Here is a 26,709-nt window from a genome sequence, read left to right as displayed (position 1 = left end):
TTTCTTTTTTTTAATGTATTGTTCTACTCTGAGACAATAAACATAGTTTTGCTTTGTCCCCACATCTTTGAAAAGAGTTTTATAAATAGAGGGACACACATACAGAGCAGCGGTGCAGAGGTCAAATGCACTGGGCAATACTCAGTATTTGAAAATGTTACAAAAAAAAAAAATCACAGTTTTGATAGTTCTGTGGGAAAAAAACTTAGCAAATTTGCAACAAAACTGTTAAGTAATTAAGGCAAGACACTTCACACATGAACTTAAACTGCTAATTAAATCCCCCCTGCTTAATTGACTAGATTTGCATATCATTCAGTGAGGAATGGGAATGGCTTGGGCATTACACAAGCGCTTCCTTGTGCAGAAGGCAGCTAAGTAAAATAAACTAAGGGTAATAAGAAAAAGCAATGACAGTTTCTGAATGAAATAGAAATTTTCAACTGAGATTTTCAACATTTTTTTGTTAAGCACATCAGAACTGATTCCAATCAGTTACTATTCCAATAGTAACATTCAGAACTACCAGCAAATGTTTTATATTCATGCTATTCCCCTACTTTAACCTGTGATCACTACTGTCTGCTCATATATACAGCTCTCAGTTACTCTCAAAAATGGGTTTACGTCCAAGAGAATCCACTTCTGCTTAAAAAAAAACCAAATACCTTCATTTCAATAACTGTAGGAGAAAAGGTATCAATGTCTGCCCCTCTCTGCCACTAAACTTGGTGTGAATTTAAAGAAAGGTTTGAGAAAGCTTTCAGACCTGCCGCAGGAAAAAAATTCCTTGGCCTCTAAGATCAACTAGAGTCAAGGAAAACATGCAATTATCTGCCAGCTACGTTGTTCATAAACGACCCAAAGTCTGCAGGATGAAACTAGTCTGTCAAAAGCCCTGCTCCAAGGATGTCAGAATATGATTTTTTTTAATTTAAGTGGATAAGGATTCAGAGTCAAGAACACAACCTCCCCACAACATAAAATGGACTCATTGTCTCAGGGTGGTTAACAGACACTACAGCAAAAGTTAATACCTGCTCACATTTGGAAGGTTACCACTGCAGAAATGATGCTAACGCGCTTCCCTCTTTAAAAAATGAGATTCTATAGCATTTGAAAATGTTGTGCAAGAAAATGAGTTCAGCACACAAACCAGAAATCTGCTAGGCCTGCAGTAGAGCACTTACTTCTATCTCTGAATGTTGTACTTGTGTGACAGACATACTTATGCAGTTGAAAAGTGTTGTTGTTATTATTATTACATGATCAACTTTGATCATTTCTGATCTTCTAAACTACAAAAATAAAAACAATACATTAGCTTATTTATCTCGAGGCAAAAGGGAAAAGGGTTTTATATACAGCCACCGATAAAAACATCAGAACACTTCTGATGCCTAGAATTGCACCATTATTAAAACAGATTACATGAGATTGCCATCAGGTTTACTACTCGTAAAATATCAGGGGAAAAAAAGGCCAGTTCTATGAGTTGTTCCTTTTAATAGCCTGCTTTTTCAAGTGAGGCTTCTTATACCAATAACCCAAGAACAAACTTTTTAATCAATAGCAGCCCTCATTTGTTCCAGAAATTGAAACAATTGCATCTTATAATACATACAATACTACAAACAGCAACACGAATGACCACAGGGTCAGCCTCATATTGTTCGTGCCAAGAACACAGATGATGCTCATACCACTTCCACACTATCCTCAACTACAACAGAGACACTGCAGCCGTAAGTCAGTATAATGCTCTGCATTAGTATTTGCTTTGACAAATAAGACTGAGTAATAAAATGGTAAAAGCTGGGGGGGTTGCATCTGTACTATACATTAAACAGGATTTAACACTAATCATTATTATGATATCTTTAATAAGACAAATACAAGCAAGGGTTTTGGTTGGTTGGTTTTTTATCTTAAAACTTTGTTTTAATTGATCTCCTGCTGACCTGACCAGGAAGGGGAATGAGGAACGCAGACAACTGAGTAAAGTATAGATGCCCTCCATCCTTTTGGGTGTTTCAGAAACTTTCCCATCTGATTCTTGATGAACAATCACTGATGCAAAAGACAAGACAGATTTGCAACACTGGACTCCTTGTTTGTTGCACAGATTTTACTGCTCCCAGCTGAAGCAACATTATGGTAAGATTGGAAAAGCTACTTTTTTTCTTTTGCTAGATCACTTCTTAGGCCAAACAGGAGAAACTTAACTGCAATCCAATTACATGCAGCTAATACTGGTGTAAGCAACTGAAGAATCAGGGCCATTTTTACATTCAAATCTCAGAAAGAAGAGAGCAGATCGTTAACAACATATATCACTGAGCTCATGAACTCTGTTTTGGAAGTTGATATCACATTCCATTCCCAGATATTGATAAGGAGATTTTTTTTTACCTCAGCTTGTACCTTAAAAAAAAAAATTCCATCCTTTATCTCATTTTTAAAAGGTTCTGTAAGTCTTTGAAACATTAATATTCTCCCTAACAAAGCCAGCAGCTGCTCTGCCAGTCTGTGACACGGATGGTTTTGTTAAAAGGTTTTCATGTGGGGTTTTTTTTTTTTTTTTTTCAGTTCAGTGTGCTTTGCATATGAAACAGGACATTTCCCCACCCTCCACCCCCATTCCCTCCTAATCCAGAAGGGACCTTACTTCCTCCCTCTCAAACAAGCAGCTCATTCAGCAAAAGGGAAATCCCAAGATGCACCCGGGCAAGAGGCCTACAGAGGAGCTTGGAAAAAAAAAAAAAAAACAACAAAAACAACACACACAACACCACCACACAAAAAACAAACAAAAAAACAAAAACACTACCCCCACCCGTCCCCCCCCAAAAAAAGTTACCAGTGTGTCCAAAACAGCAGGAAGAGGAGCAACTGAGCTGGTAATTATGAACTTACTTCTGCAAACCACTACTTTAGGACATGGATCTGCCATGCCAGTCATTTAAAAAGTTTTTCCAGGGTAGCAATTCCGTTTTGGCCCTACAGTAATATAACCCACAGAACTACAGTTCTCCCCTGCCAAAAGAGAAATTACAGAAAGCCAGTTTGGACACTCTTTTACATGATTACTGAGGTAGATGTAGTGAGGTGAATTTGGAGCAACTCAATTGTTACTTTGCAATTATAATCTAAAGCAAAATTTGTTTCTATTTTTAACATGAAAACAAAAATCAAGCACCTTTTCTTAGTTAAGAAATTTGTTTGAAACAGGATCCATGTGTCTCCATATTTCTCTTCCCTGAGACCTAATGCTCACTTTGTGACATCCAAACTGTCTACAGCAATTAATTCTGAAGTCACAGGGGATTATGATTTTGACTGAGGGAGTAAAAAAGGTCAAAAGGGAGGGGGGTCTAATTAATAAAAGAGTTTTTTTCAATAAAAAACCCACACACAAAAAATACAGCAACTTCAATGTAAGGGTTTTCATATCTGTCAAGATGGGATCCAGCTGCTCTTTAGGGAGAGCATGAACGAACACCCCTCGTAGAAATAAAGAAATATATGAAGTTTAGTGTGAATCTACTGAAATCAAATCAAATTATAATAAGAGAAAACTGCACCAATAAATTAGTCCACCTAACGAGGGCAAATTTGATACATTTTTAGAAACCTAAATTATAAATTTGCATGTCAATTTGTAAGAGTAGAATTTAAATGTAGAAATAGACTTCTGAAAAGATAACCTCCACTGAAATCCCATGAATTACTCAAATTTTCACTTGTAAAATCTCAGAATTTGACCCTCAAATTATAACCAGCAAGAAAAAACGGCTACATTCAGAAGCTATGACAAGTGATTTCCACTCTAAGACACATTTTGATAAACTTGGACCAAGTCCATTGACTTCACTGGCGTCAAACCACAGAGAAAAACGTTGCCTCAACGACCCTCCCTGAATTAAAGCAAGGCATTTAGGTCCAATTACAACTATACTTCAGGGTCTTTTTCAAAGAAGTTCCTATTTCTTCCATTTACTTGAATCAGTTCCTGGCATGGTTTGCATGACAGCACAACTACACTGATGTCAAGTGGATTATTCTTACTGCCTACCAGGCAAAGTAAACTGATTAAAGACTCTCAAGGTCTAGACCACAGAGTCATTTAAAATATTATCTCTTTTCTATAATGGTAAAAGTTAAACCTCATCTATGCATCTATAAATACGTATCTATAACTCTACACACTAAAGCAATTCAGTAATGTAATGCAAGCTATGGTTGTTTACACAATACTCGGCAATGATACCAGGGGAAGATACTCCTGCTGTTAACTTCCCCCCCATACTGTCCCCTCCGTTTGTGTTAGTACAGCTTCTACTAGAGCTACACTTGAAGTGACAAAGCTTTACAAACTAAACCAAAATCAAGTGAAACAGAGAACACTGCAATTCTTTCTTAGCAATTTCTGTCTCATTGACTAATTTTGGTTTTTAAAGAGTGGCCTGTCCTCTGGTTCATACAATTAGAAGCTGCTGTCAGAAAAAAACCTGAGTCGTTGTGCACCACAGCATGGAAACTACAGGTGGGGCAATAATCCATAGGCCGCTATTACTAGTAATCTGGTCGAAATGTGAGGCCACAGCTCATACTCCAGCTCCTTCCTACTCTTCCAGGGTAGTCTGCATGTGTCGCCTAACTGGGAAAAAGATACATAACATTTTTCATCCTGAGCACTGAACTGCTAAACTCAAAATAAAGCGAAGCGTGACGATCTGTACAAATGCAAATGTCCCAAATGCCAAGACTAACATCTCTAAAACCTAATTCAACTCTTTCATTTCTTAGCTGCAGGCCGTTTACTGCCACTCCTTTTTTCCACCCAAACAAAAGACGAAAGGGATGACTCAAAGCAACTTGAATTTCAAGCTAAAGCCACAAAGCACTGAATGCCTGATCTTTAATATTAAACAGGTGTGCAGATGATATTCATTCAAGCCTCATCACGGCTAGGTTAATTGTTAAAAAACTGCAAAAAGACTAAATTTACTCAAAAGACACAGGGGTAAGAAACAATGCTATAAATAATGATGCAAGTCATATGGTAAATACAAGCAAATAGTAGCTACAGCACTGCTGACTCCCTCTACCCCTTTTTCCCTCCAAATCACTATTTTTTCTTTTTTTTCTTTGTATTCACACAATTTTATATAATAAAATTATATAATAATTGAAAATAAAAAATTATATAATAATGAAAATATAATTTAACTTTTTTCCTTTAGAATATAGTAATATCACACACACAATCTTTTCTCTAGAACCAACAGGGCTAAAGAAGGATCAAAGAATCCATTATAAAAAAGATTTTCACATAAATACATTTCTAGAAATTCAGTTTTTAGAAAAGGAACTCCTAGTTTGCTATGCTGTGAGGACCAAGGCCTTTGAACAGTAGTTCTGCATATCCACGGAATAGTGTAATAGAGCACTTTACACCACTTCTATCACTGTCTACTGCTGAATATGGTCCAAAGAGTATTTGGCTGCACCAGTTTTGCAAAAAACTATACTGTTGTGACAAAAAAAGAAAAAGGCAAAAAGCCAAACAAACTAAATCTTTGGATATATTAATGCAAGGACTCATTGTATGGCATGTTTCTTATTAGTGAATGGATGGGAACAAAGAAGTATCAATAATGGACCTAATGCTGCAGTCTGTACTCTTTTGCATCTGATTTACTTCTCACAGCAGCTCTGCACCACTCCAAATACATTTATTTCAAAGGAATATTTCTAAATCATACCAGCATGGGTGAGATAATTCACACCCACTGAATAAACTGAAACTGCTAGTGGGGAGTTAAGAATGGTGAATTCTTTTTTTTTTTTTTCTTGAATGACACTCCATTATCTTTCAACTCAGATAAGTTTTTCAACTGTGGAATGATGGTACTTTAGAAAAGCATGCTTAACATATAATTTCATGAGAAATTCTTAATAACAAAAGTGTAAATCTGAAATCCTTTACATCAATGATGGTTACTGAAATCAGACTATATTGTAGCCTTAATATTGTCTATTTTCTACCCTTCTAGCCCATTACTCTGTACAAAAGCTATAAAACTTATTTTACTGCTATAAATATGCAAACCTGAACAATCTTGAGGATTTTTTGTTTCCTTTTTTTTTAAAAATACCTGTCAAATATACAGCACCTTGAGAAATTTAATACTTAAAGAGGGTTTTTTAATTATTTAAAGTAATTCACTGCTTCTACTTGGTACTACTACAACCTCTATTTTAGTAAGCAGCAGGATCCCTGCGCAACCTGTATTTTTTAATACTCAGCAGAATTAATTTTGTTAGCTAGATCATGAAAACAGCACCTACAAGCATTATGAAGGCAGTCCAAGATAGGCAGCACTCCAGTATTACATAATAATAGAAAGAAAACTACTATCATGATCCCATTTCTGCCATCTGAACTGCATGGACAGCTCTTTAGATCTGTGCAGCTCCCCCACTGAAATTGATAAGGGTTGTGTGCATAGGTCAGCTGCCAGATTTCGGACTGCAGGATACAGTCACGCAAATAGCCTCATGCAGGAGTTCACATTTAAGCAAGAAGTTACTTTGGCCTCTTCAAGTTCAATAAACGCACTTGACTGCAGTAGCTTGCTTCTCCTGTGTTGTGACACAAAACAGCTTAATTTTGCTGAAAAGCAGCAGGAAAGTTTTTACTAAATGGTCAAAGATTACCAAGAGCAGCATTACAGAAATATTTTAGACTCCTCCTTCACTGACAGAATTGAGAAGCCTCACCGTCATTATCTTCTGTTTAATGGTAATAAAGGCAACAACTTTTTGTAAAAGGAGAAAATCTAAAGATTGAAAGAAAGCAGCTGGTATTATTGCTGATTTTAACAGTACCACTGGCACATAACACTAATGCAGATATGCATTGAAAATTCTGCAGACCCCTCCCCAGAAGAGTGTCCAACTTGAGTGCCTGGCTGATCCTACTTGGGCATGGAGAACCAGAGCCTGTAACACAGGTAATGTAGGAAGCGGAGGGGGTAGGGGACTTCATAAAAATGCAGGATATGACAGTGACAAGATATGAAATGGTTTTTCTTCCAATTGGACAGATGTTGTCCAATTAAGGATGCAAATAAATCACCCTCTGCATTGCGAGTCAGAAAACACACACATAAAAGCTTTCTAAATACATTTCAGTTTAAACTTGCATAATTCTCCCAGTAGAGAAATCATCTTCAACTTATGTAATCCTTAGAAAGAGACATTATTACACACAATTCTGTGCCACCAAGAAACAAGGAAGACACATCTCCAGAAAAGAGGTGCACCCACACACAATTAATTATATGGGTGTGGAGGGAACGGAGGGGAAAAGCTGTAACAGGGATGCAAAGACCAGAATCTGCTGTTTCCACAGAGACTGATCTGTAACCAAGCTCAAGGGGCTGCTCCCCTTTCACCAGCCAGAACTGTCTGTTATACTTAACCCAGACTTCCTAACACTTGATATCCTGTCTGCTATTTCAATGCCCTTACTCAATGTTTCAGACAGACATTACACAAACTGGCTGGTGAAAAGGGTTGAGAAACCAAGAAGCAATCCAAGTCAATGACCTTATTCTATAAAATGATACCATTGACTGAACAGAGGATGAAGAACAAAGCACAGGGGTACGTCTTCTGAATATACCACTGACATCTTCCGTAGGAAAAGACAAGCGCCAGGCTGCATCTTATTTTGTTAACACTGCTGCTGTCTTTTAATCCTTAAAGCCTGAGCAACTCTTGTGCTTCCAGTGCAACTGATTCTCATACCAAAACAGAAACAGCTTCAATTTAACAAACAAACAGAAAACCAAACATAAAAGTCACATTTTCTACAAAGCATGTGCAAAGGTAACTGTACATAAATCAATAAACAACAAAGCCAGAAACCAAGTTATTGATTAGCTCCTTTGCTGTTTGTCTCCAGCATGCAGAATGATGCTGCAATTTTTACATATACACAGAATCTCTATCCTCATGTATGTTTTCCCTGACTTTTTAAATAAAACTGTTAAAACAAGTAAAGACTACTTGACATGAGTAAGGGTGGCAGGACCTGTCTCTTTTAACACACATACAACTATGCAGCTTATCAGGTTGTTTTAATATGCATCCTCCGCTTGGAGAAGCCCCATTTATGTGATAGCAACCAAACCGTAAGTAGAGCCAATGATAAGAGCTCGACACATGGGAATCCCCATTGGCTTCCAGAAGAGCTCTGTCCATGAAACATTGACAGGATCAGAGTTTCAATTTGTATCAGTGTTTTTGTTACCTCATCCAACCAAAAGTCAAAGCAAAATAATTAGCTCAGTCCAGAGGGGCCAATCTCTATCAGCCAGCAGGCTTGCCCAGTACGGACAAAATAGACACACTCGAAGATTTGCACCTGCACCTGATACAGTTTTGAGGCCAAGTTTATGGTCCTTGAATTTGCATCAGAAAAAAAGGCTGGCCCTTATCCCAGCTTTAGACATACTTCCTCACCAGTAAAAAAATAAAATTAAAAAAAATAATTGACAAATCCTAAATACAGGAACAAAAAAATCCCACCCTGTTGGATATTTATCGCAACCTTAAAACCCAATTTTGCATGTAGCAACCAGCAAACAAAATCCTTTCAGTCTGAAGCCAGCTCCCAGTGCAGAAATTATTGCCCCATTCAGTAAGATCCATCAGGATCAGAGCACCATCAAATGTCTATGAAACCAAAACCTCGTTAATGAGCAAAATGAAAATACTGCAGCAGCAGAACTACAGGTTCTGCTCGCAGCTTTAGCACAGTCCTGTAAATGCCAGCTGAGGCCACAAACTTAGTGAAACTACTTTGTCTCAACACCAGTATATTCTGGTTCAGAATCTGTCCCTCTATTCTATGACTGCAAGTACTGCCAGTCAACACACAGGAAGAAGTCTGATACATATACAAGTCTTCTGTGGTTTGTGGGTGAACTGGTTCCAATTACTATGCCGGCTGATTGCTTGAGCGAGAACTGTAGAACTAGCCCCAAAGCTCCAAACCTTCAAATTAACCTCGTATGTTCCAGAAGATATGGGAACAGGTGATTTTAGTAATAATCCAAATTTGAATCTCTACACTGCCAATGAAATGTAAAAGACATAGAAGACTACACAAAGTGTAAATGAGGAAAGTAAGGGACCAGAGCACATCTTTTCAGAGCAAACTTGCTTCTCTGTAATTATTTTCCAAGAACACATACTGACTATATTAGAGACTGGGAGAGTAGAATAGAATTTAAAAAGTGGTGCAGATTTATTAATATATATTACCCAGATTCAGAAAACATACACAAACAAATTAGATATTACCTAATAAAATGTATCATTAACACACATACTATAATTGACAAATTTAAAACAAAAACATGCTATATTACTACATTTTAAAGTAATGCTTCCTGTATGTGAAGATCAATTTGAATTAAGTGCTCTATGGCCACTCAGCTAAAATAGATTAGCCTTGTAATTGACAGTATTCTATTGATACATTCTCTACAGTTCAGTCTAAGTTACCCTTGTCTAAGCTCAAATTTCTTTCCAAGAACGCCCTGTTGGATTTAGCGTAACTGTTCCATGACAGTTCCCTCTAAGTAAGAGTTACAGTGTCGAGTTTTTTTTAAAAAAAAAAAAAAAAAAAGGGTGAGAATTAAAAAATTTTCTGGGTCTAAGTACTGCGCACACTGAGACACAGTTCTTTGTGTGATGGCAAGGCAGTTTGGCCAGCCAAGCCAGCAGCGTGAGTTCCAATCATCAGTTATCACCAGTAATAGAGAGCCGGCCCACTCCTTACTGTAGTCGGTACCATTCAAGCCCCTTAACTTTGGCAAAATAACTTTGCTAATAGACAAAAATAACACGAGCTTTCAATAAGAATGCATGGAAAATGCATCTCTAGATACCCACATCTTGCTTGGGCTCAACCACCCAGATGTAGCCCCAAAGTTTCCCCTGTTCTAGCAGTGTTGAGAATCAAGGAAGGTGTAGATAAGGTACAAGTGGCTGCCAGAATTTTAACTGCTGCTTTGTCTAGACATGCTCTGAGCAGCCTCGTACAGACGCCTCCAGATGCTTTTACAACACTGATCTAAACGCGCCTCTCAGCAAGTGAAAACACACCCTCGTTGGTCAGTCAGCTCAAACTAGTGATATGTTCATATCCTGACAGAGAGACCAGGTGTTAGGCTCCTCACACATCCAGAAAACAAACTGTGTTTACATGCATCTTCAAAGCATGCTACTGTTTGGGCAGAACATACGCCCAAGCCCAAAACCACAGAAATGGAGAGGCAAGTGAGACAGCCCAGACAATGAAGGGAGAGGCAGATGTTTAAATATTTTAGGCAGTGATTTTCAAAAGAGATTGCATATAATTCTCTCCCTAATTCAAGAGGACTGAATTCAGGAACTTAGGAACTATTCTGGGGCAAGAGAGCGCCACAGTTGACTCAACATCATTAGATCATTATTTGCAGCATACTCTCTAACACACATGCACGTACCTGCTTCTTTGTTCTCGACCTACAACATCTGTAAAACTGTTTGCACGCTTGGGAAAAAAATGCTGATGTCTGCTTAAACACTGACATCTCCTCAGGTACACAGGATTTCGTTTAAGCGTGGTATCGTTTTTGAAGTTCAACTTTTAAGCTGTAAAAGGATTCTGAACTAAACTACTGCCTCAAGACTTTGACATTTTGGTTTTAGGGACTTCAAAATTTTTACTGGAGAATCTCTAATATAATTCTTCAACATCAGGTAAGAGAACAAATGACTTTATTGCTCCATGGAAAAATAATTGAACCCTCAGTTCTTAGGCAAAATTTTCCAAGAGTATTTATCAGGTCAGTTTGTACCAAAAAGAATAAATCCATCCAGCGGTCTGAACACCACTGCCTGTGAATAAAATCAGAATCTCTCTGCCATACCTACCATAGGATATATACTATTGGCAAATAAAGAAGATGACTACTGCCAGGAGGCAGGACTTTAGGATACAGAAGGATACACATTCTAGCTCTACTACTGCAGCATTTCAGGTGGTCATAAAGCACAGCACAGCGCAGCACCTAAAAGTCCACAGCTACCCTACACCTCAGTACTGCACTATTTCACTTCCAGCAATTTTTGTTCTTTGATTTGGCTGCACACTTGACCTGGTTAAACCTTACTCCAGCTGAGAAAGCTGCATGTTGTGGCAGCACTGGGTTGGTAGGCATTGTGAAATAAAGTGGGAGGCCTTACGTGCTCATTTGTGTGTCAGTACCCAGAATGCTGCTTCTAGCTTCCAGCTACTTCATAGAAGTGCTGCTGGGACTTGAACCGTGGGAACACTGCAGTGCTAGCGTGTGTGGGTGTGTTCACACGTGTGCAAGGAAAGCTCTCTTATCCTCTTAGTGTCTGATCACATACAGTTTTGCTAAAAAGACACACAGGTCTGGCACACAGGTAGGAAATATGAAAGCACTGTCAAACATCGCTTGGTTCAATATTTAAAAAAGAAAAAAAGGGTTCAAAAGAGGCAGAGTTGAACCCACCCTCCTTTACTGGAAATAGCAACCAACAAAGCCTTCAGGCTTGCTTTTTGAACTAATTCAATCATAGTGGAGGCACACTGATGTTAAGCAAGCAGAGAGCTGTCTGTCACAGAAGTGGAAAGAGAGCGTGAGAGACACACCAAGGCCATATCTATACCAGCAAGTGAACACTCACCATGCACCAGTTGCTGAGCTCAAGAAAAAGGCTTTGGCACTGATGATGGATTTCTAGGACCCTGTTTTGCAACCCTGTCAGGTTATTCACATTTTAAATTTCTAGAAATACCCCAGAATGTAATGGTTGTGCTCCGTGCCAGTAATGGTGGATGAAGTGAGAGACAGGTAGGGAAACAGGACACCCACTCAAGTAAAAGCCATGTTGGTGCATGGAGACTCTGAAAAACCAGAGAAAAAGCTGGAAAAAAACCTGCTTGAGTATGCGAGAAGGTGGAAAACCCGGTGAAGGATACAAACAAAGGAAAATGGAGAAGTTATCATATAGGTCAAGAAAAGGAAGAGCTTTGGGAAGCGGCAGGAAGGTGAAGAAGCTTATGGGAGGTCAATCACTCATCCAAGGATGAACAGGGAGGATATAAAAATCAAAATTTTTAGAAGAGGGTAAGGAAAGTGGCTGAGGCCTCTATGGTTCCTGCTCTAGTGGGGGCTCCAACTGCCACAACTCCCTCTGGTTTTTGGTTAGGACCCTTTGCTGACTTCATACAGATCTAGACGAAAGCTTCTTCTGCAAGTGGCAAGACCAGGCAACACGCATCTTTTTCAACCAACCAGGCTGACTGAGAGACAATATATCTGCATGTATGTATCCACCTCTCAATATAGACGGATAGATACGCACAATGGATACTCAATGCATATAGAAATATATGTTGGGAATGAAGTACCCAGATAAAGCTATGCCTTGTAGCAATGCTTTAAAACCACACGAAGGAAAAAAAAAGGGAAAAGAAAAAAAAAAACCAAACCCAGAGACAGGAAAAAAAGGCAGTTTTGCCAGTATGCTGAATCTGCAACAGGGGCTTGTGCCAACCCAGCTCCTCCATTTAAGTCAGACCCTTAAAAGGCAGAGCTGTGCTGGCAGAAATCTACATACCTCATCACATAAACCTCATGAAGACACACAAAAAGGTCAAAAAACTCACTGCTGCTTAACCAGCCATAAAAATGGTCATATGCATCCCATGCTACCAACATACTAACAGAGCCCCAGGGAAAACACAACACACAAAGCAATGCGTACACATGCATACATAAATAAATAAATCGGGAAGCTGATAAAAAGCCCACTCTTGAAAGTAGAAGACCAAATATCTGACACAGCAGATTACAGCACACCACACACATGAACACCTCTGTATAAAATAGAACAAAGCAATGCAGAGATCTACATCAAAAAGGAAGACCACCACAAAGACACATATGCTTCACCCTTTCATCCACAGAGACAGACAGACAGAGCCCAACAGACACACAAAACCCACACAAGCTGACAGTAATTAACACAAACACACAGGCAGACATGGGACCATCTTTTCATTTCCTTACTAGGCACCTAAACTTCACGCCAATGTTACTCGCCCCTGGCCACAGTCTACCAATCTTAGAGCCTGATTAAATCTCTCCGTAATTATCTGCACACACTGCTACAACACAAATGACCTTAGCATACGATATCCATTGGCTAAGCCCAATGGAAAAAGACTTCAGAAAAAGGAAGGATAAGCATACAAAACTCTGCCAGTGCTGTCAGGGTCTCCTCAAGACTGCACCACATTAACAGGAGAGCCCTGAAGACAGCTCAAAAGCCTTGAAACTTAAGCCCAGGTCTGCATAGGATGTATGATAAAGCATTCTTTTTTCTCTAACCCCCATCATCTGAGCACACACTTACCACTCTGTTCTTCCCCATCAAACTCCTTGCCACCTCCCAAATGAACCTATGCAGGAGACTTAACATTTTACAATGATGGAATTTTGGCAAAATTTTCTGAGAAATAGATGGCCACAATTTCCTTACATAATTTTTGGCACCCGCTATTAGGTATCTTGAATTCACTCTGCAAGAAGTGCTGTGCTGCATGCAGGTTTTGGAGGGTGGGGGAAGAGTGCTTGCTTGCCATGTTCTGAACTAGAACCTATTAAAGGGCCACCCAAAAAAGTCAGGCAAAGCCAAGATTTAGGGGTCTTTTCTCGTTCTCCACCTGCAACCTCAGCTGGGGTGTTGGGTAATCATACAATTGAACAGAATGCCATAAAAGCCTTGTAAGAAAAGGAAAGCACACCTCCGCTAACATTCATTGCAATTAAACTCTGGAAATTACCAAGTTAGGGACACCGTACCTTTCTGGAGCAAGGATGTGGAGATTTCTTAATTTTGCTTCCCAAACGAGGCATGCCCTAGAAAATTCATTTCCCAGCATGAAAAATGCCTCCACTTTGAGAGCCGTATTCTCCTCTCACAGACATTCATATACATCTATCCCACCATTCCATCTTAGCACATGACTGACCGAGAATAGACAAGCCATTAAAAACACATCCACCTCCAACCACGGAGATAATGTGGCTCATTACAGCCCAGCTTTGTCACAGCGGTTCTGACACTCGAGCGGGAGGAAGAGGAGGGGTGAGGACAAGGACTGAAACGGGGGCTAAGCACAAGACCAGGAGAGAAACGGGAACTTGGAGACTCTACTCCACCACCAAAAACCGCGGAGGCCAATCAAATGGGTTAACTAGGCCTCTTAGGCTAGCTGCAGGAATTACTGCATTGTTTGCGCAGGATATTTTTAAAACCCTGGGGTTTGTTTGGGTATTTTTGTTGCATTTTTTATAAATAAAAGTTCTATTTAAGTCTGAGTGTGCGTCTGCCCCTTTAAACAGGTATTTGGTAAGTTAAGTAAGAATTTTACTGAACATTCTCCGTGGGCTTTAAATGTTGCTTCTCTTTTTGAGGCTTGTGTCATTGCCCTTCCACTCCAGATACATAAAAATCAAAGAAAAGTTTGGAAATCTCTGCCAGGTGAGACAGAATCCAACCAACAAACCTGCAGTGTAAAACTCAGTAGGCAAGAGTTTGCTTTAACCTTATATTGGGGGGAAGGAAGCGAATTGCTCACCCCACAGCCAACTGCACCATGGCCAGCTAGCCAGACATCCTGATGTCTGTAAGCAAGTTCTCAAGGCCTTGTGGCACTGCTGCCCATTGATCAGGACACGGTGCCAGATGCCAAGGCAGCCTCCCACCCACACACCAGGGATTCTGGGATCTAAAGGCAGCTCAGACTGAAAAAAAAAAAACAAAAGACACTTAAAAAAATGTGCTTTAGCTGTCTGGCTCAGCACGGCATGGCATACCTTAAGAAGCTGCTGCAACTGGCCCTAGACAGATTCATTTACTGAACGTATACATAATTCAATATACAAAAGCCTGTCTGGTGGGGAGATTCAGACTCCACAGGGACACTCTAAAAGCAGGGACTTCTCCATTCACGTTCCACGCACTTCATCTGAACACCAGTAACCTGCATTACTGCCAGCATTTTTTCTTAGCAGCCACATTTTATTCCCATACAAGCCTTTAGAGAATTGAGCCCCCACCTCCATCCCTGGCGGCATGCAGCTGAGCAGAAAATTGTATATATTTGCCTCTGGAGCGATCAGTAACTGTCTTTTTTTTCTGGCTTCTTCCTTGGCTTGACCCCTAACTGAAGCTCTTAGGACCCGAAATCACATACTTCCTGCTGAAGTCTGGGGTAGTGGGTTTCAAAGATCAGGTTCCACGTACAGCAAGATATGCAAACACACATATAGAATTTAAACAAACTCCAACTACCGTGTTCAGAACACAACTGGAGAAAAAAAGGTGCCATCTCAAACACTGCTCGTCTACATTAACACACACGTGGTGAGAATTAAGAACACGATTAGATTGCTAAATGACTCGAAGGAGAAGCAGCTGGTAACAAACTGGGTATATCAATGGATGTTATTGAAATTACAGAAAATGCCTTTTCTCTTTCTCTCCCCACCCCCTTTAAAATTAAAGGCATCACTTACCCTGGGGGCTTTCCTCTTGTATTTGTTGTTATAGTCAAATTTTTCTTTCATTTCATCTAAGAGCTGGCCCAGTCTAGCTTTCTCCTCTTTCCCAGTGTAATCCTGGCTGAGGAGGATATAGGATCTCCAGTTTGCAGAGTCAAAGCCCCAGTGGCAAGTCCTGTTTTCCAGAGATTTGTGAGAGTGGACCACAAATTTGTGAGGTGGGTACATAAGCCTGCAGTCCAAGCACTGGATGCAGGCTGCACTGGGGTTACTGTAAAGCTCTGGCACCAAGAGTCCCTTACACTTCCCAAAGCACTCATGATACACCTTGAAGCTCTTCTCTGTAAGCTCCAGCTCAATTGTGCTAGAGAATTCCTTCTTGCAGTGGGGAGGATAGGTGCCACCATAAAGCAAGGCGTTACAAAGCCTCTCAGCATCAGTTTTAGTGATGAGCCCGCAGGAAGGAGCGGAGAAGGGCAGGATGCCCATGACTTTGAGGATTTCCAGCTGGTCAGCAGTGCATCTGGAGCAGTAAATATGTAGCTCATCACACACCGAATTAATCTGCTGCAGGGAGAAGTCCCTGAGCACCGAGTTCAGGATCTGGGGCAAGCAAAGCCGCTTTTCTCCACCCACCACGAAGCAGGAGATGGTTTCCCCTTCCAGGATGGTCTCGCACCTCTCTGTGGATCTGTCCGAGGGCATGAAGAAGGGACCAGGCATTACCGGAGGAGGCTGGATAGGGGGCAGATGCAGTACAGGTTCTGCTGGGTCTTTGCCATTGTCTTTCTTGTACATCTCCTGTGCCCATCGTGCTGAGAAAGCAGCAGGGCCACCCAGGGAGCTCATAGAGCTCAGATGAAACTGTTCCAAGGTCTTCTGCAGTCCTGGATGAGGCTGGAAGCTGCTTCTACTTACAGTCTCCATTTTTCAGTTTCTATTCCCAAAACAAACAACAAAAATCCCCAGTTATCTTCCACCCTGGTACAAATCCACTTAAGGGATTTTGGTTTTTTTTAAGAAAAAAAATTATGAACAAAATAAAACAACCCACCCTTGTTTCTTTCTCCTTCCCCCTCAGGTTTAACAATCCACTAACGAATAGGAAATAAATCCTTTTGTATGCGTGTCTCTCTCTTCTTTCTTTTCTCTTGCTTCGTTACAATTTCAAACCCTCCAAGTCTCCAAGCTGCCCCGATGGAGCACGGAGTCACGGCAAAAAGAGGTCTTCATCCGAGCACTCACCCCCTCAGCCAATCCCCCAGGCAAACCAATCCCGCCTCCCACACCTCCACCACACACACACACACTCACTCACTCACTCACACACACGCCACCCACAGAAATACAAAAAGTCTGTGCCACGCTCCGAGCACCGGGGGCTCAAATATGTTCTGGCGGCTGCTGCTTCTCTGCAGTAATCACCCTTCTGTCCATATCCACCGAAAGGAAGGCGCGGGGGAGGAAAGTAAAAAGCAGGAGGAGGAAGAAAGCTTGGACTGTGGAAGGGAACAACGCAGAAGCAAAGGAAAAGGCCCAAATCTCTGGCACTTCCAAAACGGCGCGGGGGCTTCGGACGGGCAGTAAGCAGGCTCCCTTCCCCCTCGTGGTCCCTCAGCTTGATCTGGGAGGACTCCTCGTCTCTGGGTTCGCCTTTCTTCCCTTATTTCTCTCGGTCTTCTCGGCGTGCCGTGGGGAGCCGCGGTAACAGAGCGCACATCCTCCCAGCTCCTCTTTCCAGCAGAGACTGAGAGTGCCTGAGAGCTGAGCTAATGCAGGCTGGCTCAGCCTCCCTCACTCCTCCTCCTCCTCCCCTCCTCTGTTTGTTGGTGTCTGCCTCAGTCATTGAATCCCAGCCAAGAATGTGACCAACTCCCCAGGCCGGGCTCTTCCAGGAACAGCGGCCGCCTCCCCCCTCCGCTCCGCGCTGAGCCGCTGCACAGGCAGGCGCGCAGCACGGCCCCGGGCGGCAGCGCCGGGGAGGGAGGGTAAACTGCTGGGTTCACAGACCGCCGCGCCGCAAAGGAGGGGCGGTAGGGCGAGGGCTTTTTCCTCTCGCCGCTTTCTGTCTGGACAGCGGTAGGAAGGGAGCAAGCGAAAAGGCGTCCGCCTCGCGCTCGCACGCACGCAAAGTGCAAGCGCACCACAAAAAACCTGTCCGTCGCAAAACCTGCTTGCAACGCCGAAGTTCAACTTTGAGCACACGCCCCTCTCTACGAGCAGAAATCCCAGGCGTACAAACACAATTTATGGCCGAAAACAGCCCATCCTCGGATGCTCAACGCGGCGAATTTACCCCGCGCACCGAATTTACCCCGCGCTACGTGCCCGCGCGTTCCCTGCTCTCGACACACGTCACACGCCCAGCTCACACGTGGAAGCAGCGTGAGGCACAACTGCAACGCAGGTGTGCCGGGGGCAGGTGAGCTACCCGAGCCCTCGCTGCGGTAGTAACGCAGGGTCAGGCGAGACGAACCACGTTCGCCGCAAACGCGGGCGGGTCGATGCCTCCGCTGCGACGCGCGGCGACGGGGATCCCCCGGGCCGCCGGCCACGCGCACCTCGCGCCGCGCGCCGTCGCGGACCCGGAGGCGAGCGCCCCCTGCCGAGCCACGCGCGCCGGCGGCTCGCGGCCGAGGGCTCCCCCTTCCCCTTCCCCTTCCCGGCCCCCCGCAACCCCGAGCGGCCGGGAAGAGCTGCAAGCAAAGCGCTGACATCCACCGCGCATCGGCGCCGCAAAGTTTATGATGATTTTATTATGAGGTGCTCTCTCATCTCTATTAATATCAAATTTCAAAGCCAAAAATCGGGCTTCTCCCTTTTTTCCACAGGCTGCGTAACAAGAATTCAAAAAAATCCTTCAACCAGCGCTACGTACGAACATAAGAAACAAGCTTAAAAGGTGGCGTCTGTAATCTCCGAACTCTGTCAATTGTGCGTGCCAAACAAAAGGCCGGGGAGCAGTTTCACACCAATACAATTGTTAAAATATTGTTTGTAACGCAACAGTGACTTCAAGCCCTGTTCACAGTATAGGATCTTGCTATGAAGTGGCGCAGCAATTGAGCATTCGGATAGTCTCCTCTGAAAGCGTTTACCATTACAGTAGAAAAGCAGAAAAACCAGGTAGATCAGGACAAAAGAGGAGGAGCAAATAGACAAATATCCAAACACCGTTTAAAAGAGCAAGCAGAAAACCAAAAGGCTGCGATTTACTCAATGTAATGGGGCAGGGAACACAGCAAGCTCTCATATTTTACTTGTATTTTTATATTCCAAAATCCCATTCAGAGTAAAGGAACGAGGTGTCACAGAGTTGCAAAAAAGCTTCGATCTTGCAACTAAATTGGCATTTCTCCAGAGAAGAACCCACTCTCACATATCCAACTTAGACATCAAGCCTTAAAGTATTAAAGGGGAGTTCAGAGAAGGCAAGAATCAAATACATTGGTCCAAGTCATCCGTTGTGTCTTCACGTGCTGAGAGAAGACACTTAGAGAATCTTTACCAAACTGCTTTATTACAGAAAGCCATTAGTGGCAAGAAGTACCCTTTAAGTTTCTGTTTATGCAATGCATTGCACGTGGATTTACTGATCCACAAGCGGAATTTTTAGATATTACCACAATGCCAAAGTCTAAAGACGTGACCTAGCAATCTAGGCCGTACAGTCCTTGTTGATTCTTGATGCTGAAGAGGTTACCACGTTAAGAGAAAGCACAGCTAGGAACAGTCTTCACTGAGTAACGGGGGTATCTAAAACATTTTCATTACGAATAATTCACTAATATTCTTCAGAAACTATGTATGGCATAGTTTGTTATGCCATATACATGGCATATATTGGTAACATGAAGGACATCTATGACGTTCCATCCATTCCATCATTTCCAAACCAAAGGGTGTGCTTTATTAGAAAGAAAACCCTTCCCACCATTCAGCCTCGTCTTAGAAAAGTTCTGACTGTGACAAGGGCGAAGTACCAGACACACAATGAAGTCCATCAGGGATACGCAGTCAAACTGACTAGCATCGAAGGTACTCAGATACAAGGGTGAACAGCAGCAGAATAATTCCCTAGATGGATTTAGTCCAGTTTCAGTCATTATCTTTTTTAACTCACTAAAATATAAATCGCCAGATATACTCAAATATCACGTATGGAATTCCTGATTGTTTTAAAGAACAAACTGAATGCTTGCAGGACGTTTGGATAGCAATGGGGAAGCTTCTTAGCTCTGGCAGCTGGGTTTTTTTGCACTCTCTCTCCTTTACTCCTTAGAAAGGAAGGACAATAGTAACTGCAGTTCATTCTGAGAGGTGCCTTTTTCCCTTCCAAATGACTCTTTTATGCAAGTAAATCACTGGATCACGCAACAGATCGTTTATGGGTGGAATTCATAAACGGAATTCCTGAAGCAGAGGGGACTACCAAAAAGACAGGAAGGATGGTCTTGCGGTTAAGACAGAAAAATCAGGACATCTGGGGTCCATTCCCAGATCTCCCACAGACTTCCTGTTGCCTTGGGCAAGTTGTTTAGCCTCTCTGTGCCTCAGTTTCTGTATCTGCAATATCCAGATGGTGAACAGTTAGAGTGGCAGCTTCTGAACCTAAATCCATGACGGGACAGAAACCAGTTTTCAACTCCTGCAGTAACAATACAGTAAAACTTCCATTTCTTTATATCCCACAGACTCTGCAGAATTAGACAGCAGCAGGGCAGGAGAAGGGGGAGCAACAAGAGCTGTCATTTGGGATTAAGGTGACAGTGGCTGCTAAAGTCTCAGCCTCCCCTGGTGATGGACCGTGAGCACTGCGCATCTTAAAATCATATTAATCTTTCCCCCGGTAACTGTTTGTCTTGCTCCAGTTCCAAAGCCCTCTAGCTGGAGAAAGGAGAGGGGAAAAATATCTCCGAGGAAGGGCCCTAACACCACAGTGTTTTTCTCACTCTCTCCCTCTTCTCCTCCCCCTCTCCATTGGCTTCAAGGCCAACAGCTCCTGGAACACAAACACTCTTGTAAACTTCTGAACCACACAGCCCTATGGTGGGTGGGTGTTTGCTCCCTGCCTGCCAGTTCCAATCCACCCACAGATTCCAAAGGCCCAGAACAAAAAGCAGACTCCATTTTCCATATTTAACAGGCAATTTGTTTCCCTCCCATCGCCTTCATTTGCAGAACTCACAAGTATCATGTCCCACCTTTTACACATTCCCCAAGTGGAGGGTGTCATGTTTATGCATATGTTTATATAGGCATATGAAAAGTATATTCTAAACGAATTCACCCCAGTCCCCCTCTGGTTTTAGATGCCTGCTTAGTCAGGAAGAACTGGGGATTATCAAGGACTGTGCTGCATATTGAAGCTATTTGACAAAACGTTTGGGAAGGGCCTATTGTGAAGATCGTGAAGAAGGAAAGGAAGTGAAAAACAAAAGCGTGGGTGCAAATGTGACACATCACAATTCCTACTGTAGCTCACGTTAGACAGTAAATTCTTTATAGCAGCAAACATCTGATTTCTCCATTTTTGTATCATACATATTCATTTCTAATTGTGACATTCTGGTAGTGAAGTAAAACAATTTCTGTATCACCAGGATATTTCCTTCCCTCCTTTCCATTAGAGACCATCTGCTAAACGTCATCATTTTTATTGATCATTTCCCTTACAGTGAAACCAGGGAATACCAAACTATCCAGAATCTGCAGAATAAGGTTGCAAACTCTCTGTTGAAAAAGGCATATCTGACAGTCAGGCGGTCTTTTTCAATCAAATATTTCAATTTTTCATCAACACACAGATTCCACTTACAGAAAATTATTTCACAAATGTGTACCAACTTCTTATCTTTTTGGCTAAAACAAATTTTGAAATGTTTATTTTTAAAGAGGCCACAAATATTTGTATATATTTCTCTTGGATATGTGCTGAAATAAGTGAATTTTAAAACATCTAAAAAGTCACAAGAAAAGAAGAGTTTCATGAATCAGTCATATTTAAGATGAACCAAACAAAAAATTTCACTGTCTGAGAAGGTCAGCAATGGACTCACATCAGCAAAACATTCTCTTTTTTTAATTAATGGAAAAATCAACTATTTACACAACACCTTTCAGGCCAAAGAGCTCAGTGAGGTGGCTGGCACTTCTATGGTATTTACCACCTATCAAGTCCTACCATTTTCTAGGTGAGCTTTGGGATGCTGCACAGCCTTGAACATCTACCCCCTATACTATACTTCATGCAGACTGGTTACAAGTTTGATTTACATAGTAATAGCTCGTTTATAAGGTTATTTTAGGCTTTTACTGTGCTCCAAGTAGTGGCAAGATCTATTCTGGGAGCAGTAAAAACAAAATTAGTAGTTATGAGACTGTAAGCGGGGAGGTGGTATATAGGTACATGTAAAACTTTCTGAAATTGCTGAGTTACATGAGTTGGCAGTTGGTGAAGATTTCTTAAGATAACCTTGGATAACAGGATAAGTGGGAGGTCATTCCAGCAGGGAATTCCACCCTAAAAAAAGCACATGGGAAGCAGAGCTGGAACTGAACCTGGGTTCTTCTGGCATTCCCAGGGCACCCTCTGTGAATCTTACTGTAGTGTTCTGGCTATAGGGAAAAACAGTCATCACTGTTTGGATCAATAAGCTAATGAGCTCAGGGTTTAGTGATCATTTTCTCTTCATAAAGCTGTTCAGCATTTAGAAAGTTACTAACAGATAAAACAGGAGAACAACAGCCATTTCACTTACTGTCTCTAGCCTGATTCAAAAAGCAGCAAAAACCAAGCAAGTGGAATTTTTTCACTTGCCTGATGGCACAGAACAATATGCACTTCACCTTGCTGTCCTACTCTCCAGCCCTTTCCACCACTGGCTGAAGAAACAGACACCTTAGCATTTACTGGACTTAATCCTTTCTCTTTTTTAAGATCATAACATTGGCTTTATAGCAATAAAGATCAGACCTAAGCTCTTAACATTAAGCACCCAAACAATGGTGTTGATTTTGGGTTAGGACGTGTAACTAAATCTCTTAGTGATTCCTTAAAGATATGACTTGAAAGATGAGATTTGTAACTGTATGTCTAAGCTAACAGTGCTACAAGATAGTAAGAGTAAAAAACCATCTAGGCTCTGCCATTCACTCCTTTGAGCCAGATTTTGAAGGTGTCGTGGTTTAACCATTTTAAAAGGATAATCCAATGCACAGAGCAAGGCTGCAATCATGCAGCATCTCTACCTTCAGTTGCCCAGTAGCTTGAAAGTCTTGCAGGGTCCAAATCATGGGAAGACTGAGAAAGCAAGTCCAGGGTGAGGATAGAAAAGCAGAGCTCCCCCTTCCTAGGTTATTCCCACTCCAGCCACGCTATGTGGTTTCAATGAAAATACCCAAGTTGCATATTTTGAACAACAAAGGCTAAGGAGCTACAGGGCTGGCCTCTGCCTCTTGGAAGGTAGAGCCAGTTTGACTGTGCCACATACAATCTTCTATAGTTTGAGAGAAACTCAAGACCAAGGAATAAACTGAAGAAAAAAATCACAATGACAGAATTTGGGAATGCTGGAAACATACTTTGAGGTATATGCACAAAGCAGGCATACGTAAAACAGAAGAGATCTTATCTTACTCCCTTTTAGCAACCATGACCTGGGCACAGATGATAAAGCAACCTCTCTCTAGAATGCTGCTCCTCTCCAGGGTCTTGCCTCTCCTTTCTCTGCAAAACATGTTGGTTTAATATCTGATCTTTTCAATGATGGCAGCTAGCTATACTTTATTTTATGGGTCTGGTTCAGCTCACTGATTATATTTTACCATGTTCAGAGCAGCTTCTGCCACCACTACAGAAGAGAATCCCATGGATTCAGAAGTAATCATTATTTTAACCCCATTCACAATTCTCGGTTCCTGTCCAGCTCAGCTCCATAGCCTATCTCCTTCTATATCTTCTACTTCTTTCCAAAGTACAGAACCTCTTGATCAATATACATCTCGTATTCCTCTCTATTCATGATCCTCAGAGGATAATCATCTGGGATAAGATCTGGCCTTTAAGCTCAGGTTACAGCAACTGATGCTTTTTGCTCCAGAAGTCCCTAGTGCTGGCCAGGTTAGCAGCTATTGTGCTAACACAATTCAGCAGGCTATTCAGAACAAAAGCTGTCTGACTCTAGTGAACTTCAGAACTGGCTTGAATCGCCACAGACTTTGACTAATGGGCATACATGCATGATTAATATGTAATGAACATATGATCTGTTTAAAACATGACTTGCTCTCACACCTAAAATTCACATTTAAATTGCAAGAAATCATCAGGCATCCTAAGAAATATAGGAGGTGAGGGGTTGTTAAAAGCACATGAAAGAGCTCTCCATCTTTTAGAATTTTTTTGTCCCAAGTTGCCTGGTATGTTGCTCAGGGCTGCCCCTCCCACCCACACACTCTGTACCTACATGCCCCAGTGGACGCTGCCAAACACCTCATTTAAAAAAAAAAAAAAAAAAAAAAAGAGACATGCTTGCTACTCCCAATAAAAAAATTAATTTACTGCAAAAAGTCAGAGTCAGAGAGGGGAATACAAGCTGGAACTCTTGGGATCCCCAAAGGAGCTTACAGAATAGTCCTGTTTGGTGGCTCAGGGCTGCACAGACTTTTTGTCATTTATATTATCACAGAATCTTTCATTTCTCAGCATATACTGCAGTAAGGAAATAAGGCATAGCATACACATCCAACAGAGGAAGGGATAAGAATACCAAGCCAAAGCCTTGTCCCTGTAAAAAGAGCAACTGAACTGTTGCTATCCTCCCTCAGCATTTCCTCCTAGCATGGTTCTTACACAGGCTATTACCAAATAGTCACTATCACCATTCTAGGGAAGAAAAATCAATGCATTTAAGACAAAGTTAAACCTAAGACTTAAGCAAAGTATCTCCCCTAACTCAGGGCTTATAGCCGCCTAGTGTATCCCAAAGCAATCGGTATCAAAGGAAATGAGTGTGCCAACCTTGCACTACAGGAGTTACTGATTAGTAAAATCTCAGCTTTGAGCTTCACCAAAACAAAGTGGGTTAACTCCCCTCCTTTGCCCTCCCACACACACTCTATCATGCAGAGAAGCTGTGGGAATACTGATTTGATCTGCTGCAGCTGCTGTGGTGAGTAAAAGGGCAACAGAGCTGGGCTCTACAACCAGCATGTATCAACTTGCATGACGGTACGATTAACACTGCCTCATTTCCATTTCACCTGAAACCCATGTGCAACTTTAAGGCCAAACATTCCCTTCCTCAATAGCCTCTCACAGACTCCAGGGAATTCACTTATCTTTTTTGTAATCTCTTCCATCTTTGAGGTAATTTCTCATCCTCACAGTATCCATATTTTGTAAATAATATTGATATGCTTAAGTGCACCTTTGCTAGAAAGACTCTGCAAGACCTTAGTATCTGCTAGTTGGGTTATCGCTAAGGCTTCTGATTCTAGTCTCTTTTCTCATGTTCTCTGATACATACTTTACAACAGTTTAAGATCCAAAATCACGGTGGGGAATGAGCCCCATGGTCTGCTTGAAATTTATGATATCTACCCCTTGTTGTAAAGTGATCCTCTATCTGCTGGTCTGACATGTGAACCTGCAATTTATTTTAAAGGCCTGTGTCTCCTATAAATAACACACAGAGCACTAGGCACTCTATAGAGATAAGTGCTTGCATCGTCACTTCAGTAATTCAGAACGTGCTGTCCTAAAAATCTGGAATTTCTACTCCTCTCTCACAAATTCTTATGGGTTGATCTCATATTTATTTTATTTATGGGCTTTCTGAATGAACCTGTGATTAAAGCATATGCATACGTCATTAGCATAATGAGATTTTTCTTACAAGCATGTAACAAAAAAGAAACAAATTCATACTGTCATTTTACAGATGTGGGACTGAGGAACAGAGAGGATATACAACTGGCTTAAGGCCACCCTGCAGATCTTTATCGGAATCCAAATCTTTTACCAAGTTAAAATCAACTGCTTTAACTTAATGACTATTTTTTTCTAACAAAACTCCACTGATATTTCTAGAACTATTCCCAAATGAAATTTATGTGAGAAGAGAATCCAACACTAAAAGATAGAAGGTTTGGGGGGTTTGTTTGTTTGTTTTGTCCATAAGACCTCTTTCATACTCCAATGGGCAAGACAGGCTGTTTTTTGAATCGGACACTTCAGACACCTTCAGTCTGGTAGCCTCAGGTAATGAAAGTCCTCCACAAGACTGGTATTCACTGAAGTGTCTGTGACTTAACATTGCCCATTCTCTTTTTCAGGAAAAGACACTTAACATTTTAGGTTCTAGACAGCTTAAACCGTCAGACTAATTTTTATGTTTCAAGTTTCTTCAAATTTTAATTAGCTATGTCAGAAAAGAGGAGTGCAAAAGCAAGCAACAAGAGATGTTAAGGCAGCAGGTTCTCAATATCACAACCCCCATGTCACAGCAGAAGGACATTTCAGCAGCTTAGCCTCTTCTAGCTATACAGAGCAGAAAGGCAATTGTAATGTTTCAGCGTGACTTGCATGGGTACTGCTCAAATGAGCTTACACTACAGACTTTCAGTGAGTTTCACTTCTGTTTCCAACAGTCCTACACTTTCAATATTCCCTAAGTCTATATGCATAGTATGTATATAGATCAGACCCACTTCACTTGTCTTACGTGGCCCTCTGACAAAAAAATGGTCTCAGGAATAATTAGGGTTTAAGATTATTTTAAACAAACGATGAACTCGTATTCATAAGCTTCTATACTATTCACAGGTACAGCACTTGTATTAAAAAAAAGTAATAAACAGGGACTGTGAGAGGAAGGATTGCAGGAAAGGCTGGCCTTGCTGATTCCCCTTTTTCATCTCCACCCTTTCAAAAACTTCTACTAGATTTCTTTTCTGCATGCTTGAGAATAGTACTTTCTCTCCCTTCTTCCTACTATGCAACATGTAATCCAAAGCCCATCTTGAAGCAATGACCATGTCT

At 41.5% G+C, this 26,709-nt stretch overlaps 1 protein-coding gene across 2 annotated transcripts in view; it reads right to left on the bottom strand.

Moving 5' to 3' along the window:
- The window catches only part of SKI (SKI proto-oncogene), a 121,486-nt gene extending 104,046 nt beyond the window's left edge, over positions 1–17,440 (bottom strand). For both annotated transcript variants that reach the window (XM_075520195.1, XM_075520196.1), the window contains exons 1-2: positions 16,720–17,440; positions 15,681–16,602 (exon numbers count right to left, since the gene is read on the bottom strand). In XM_075520195.1, coding sequence (XP_075376310.1) covers positions 15,681–16,592 — 912 coding nt within the window. In that variant the 5' untranslated portion in view covers positions 16,593–16,602; positions 16,720–17,440. The remainder of the gene's footprint in view (positions 1–15,680; positions 16,603–16,719) is intronic.
- Between the last annotated feature and the right edge of the window lie 9,269 nt (positions 17,441–26,709).

The sequence above is a fragment of the Mycteria americana genome, chromosome 18 (genome assembly GCF_035582795.1).
Source record: "Mycteria americana isolate JAX WOST 10 ecotype Jacksonville Zoo and Gardens chromosome 18, USCA_MyAme_1.0, whole genome shotgun sequence".
Taxonomy (NCBI): Eukaryota; Metazoa; Chordata; class Aves; order Ciconiiformes; family Ciconiidae; genus Mycteria; species Mycteria americana.
This window is presented reverse-complemented; position numbering and strand designations above follow the sequence as displayed.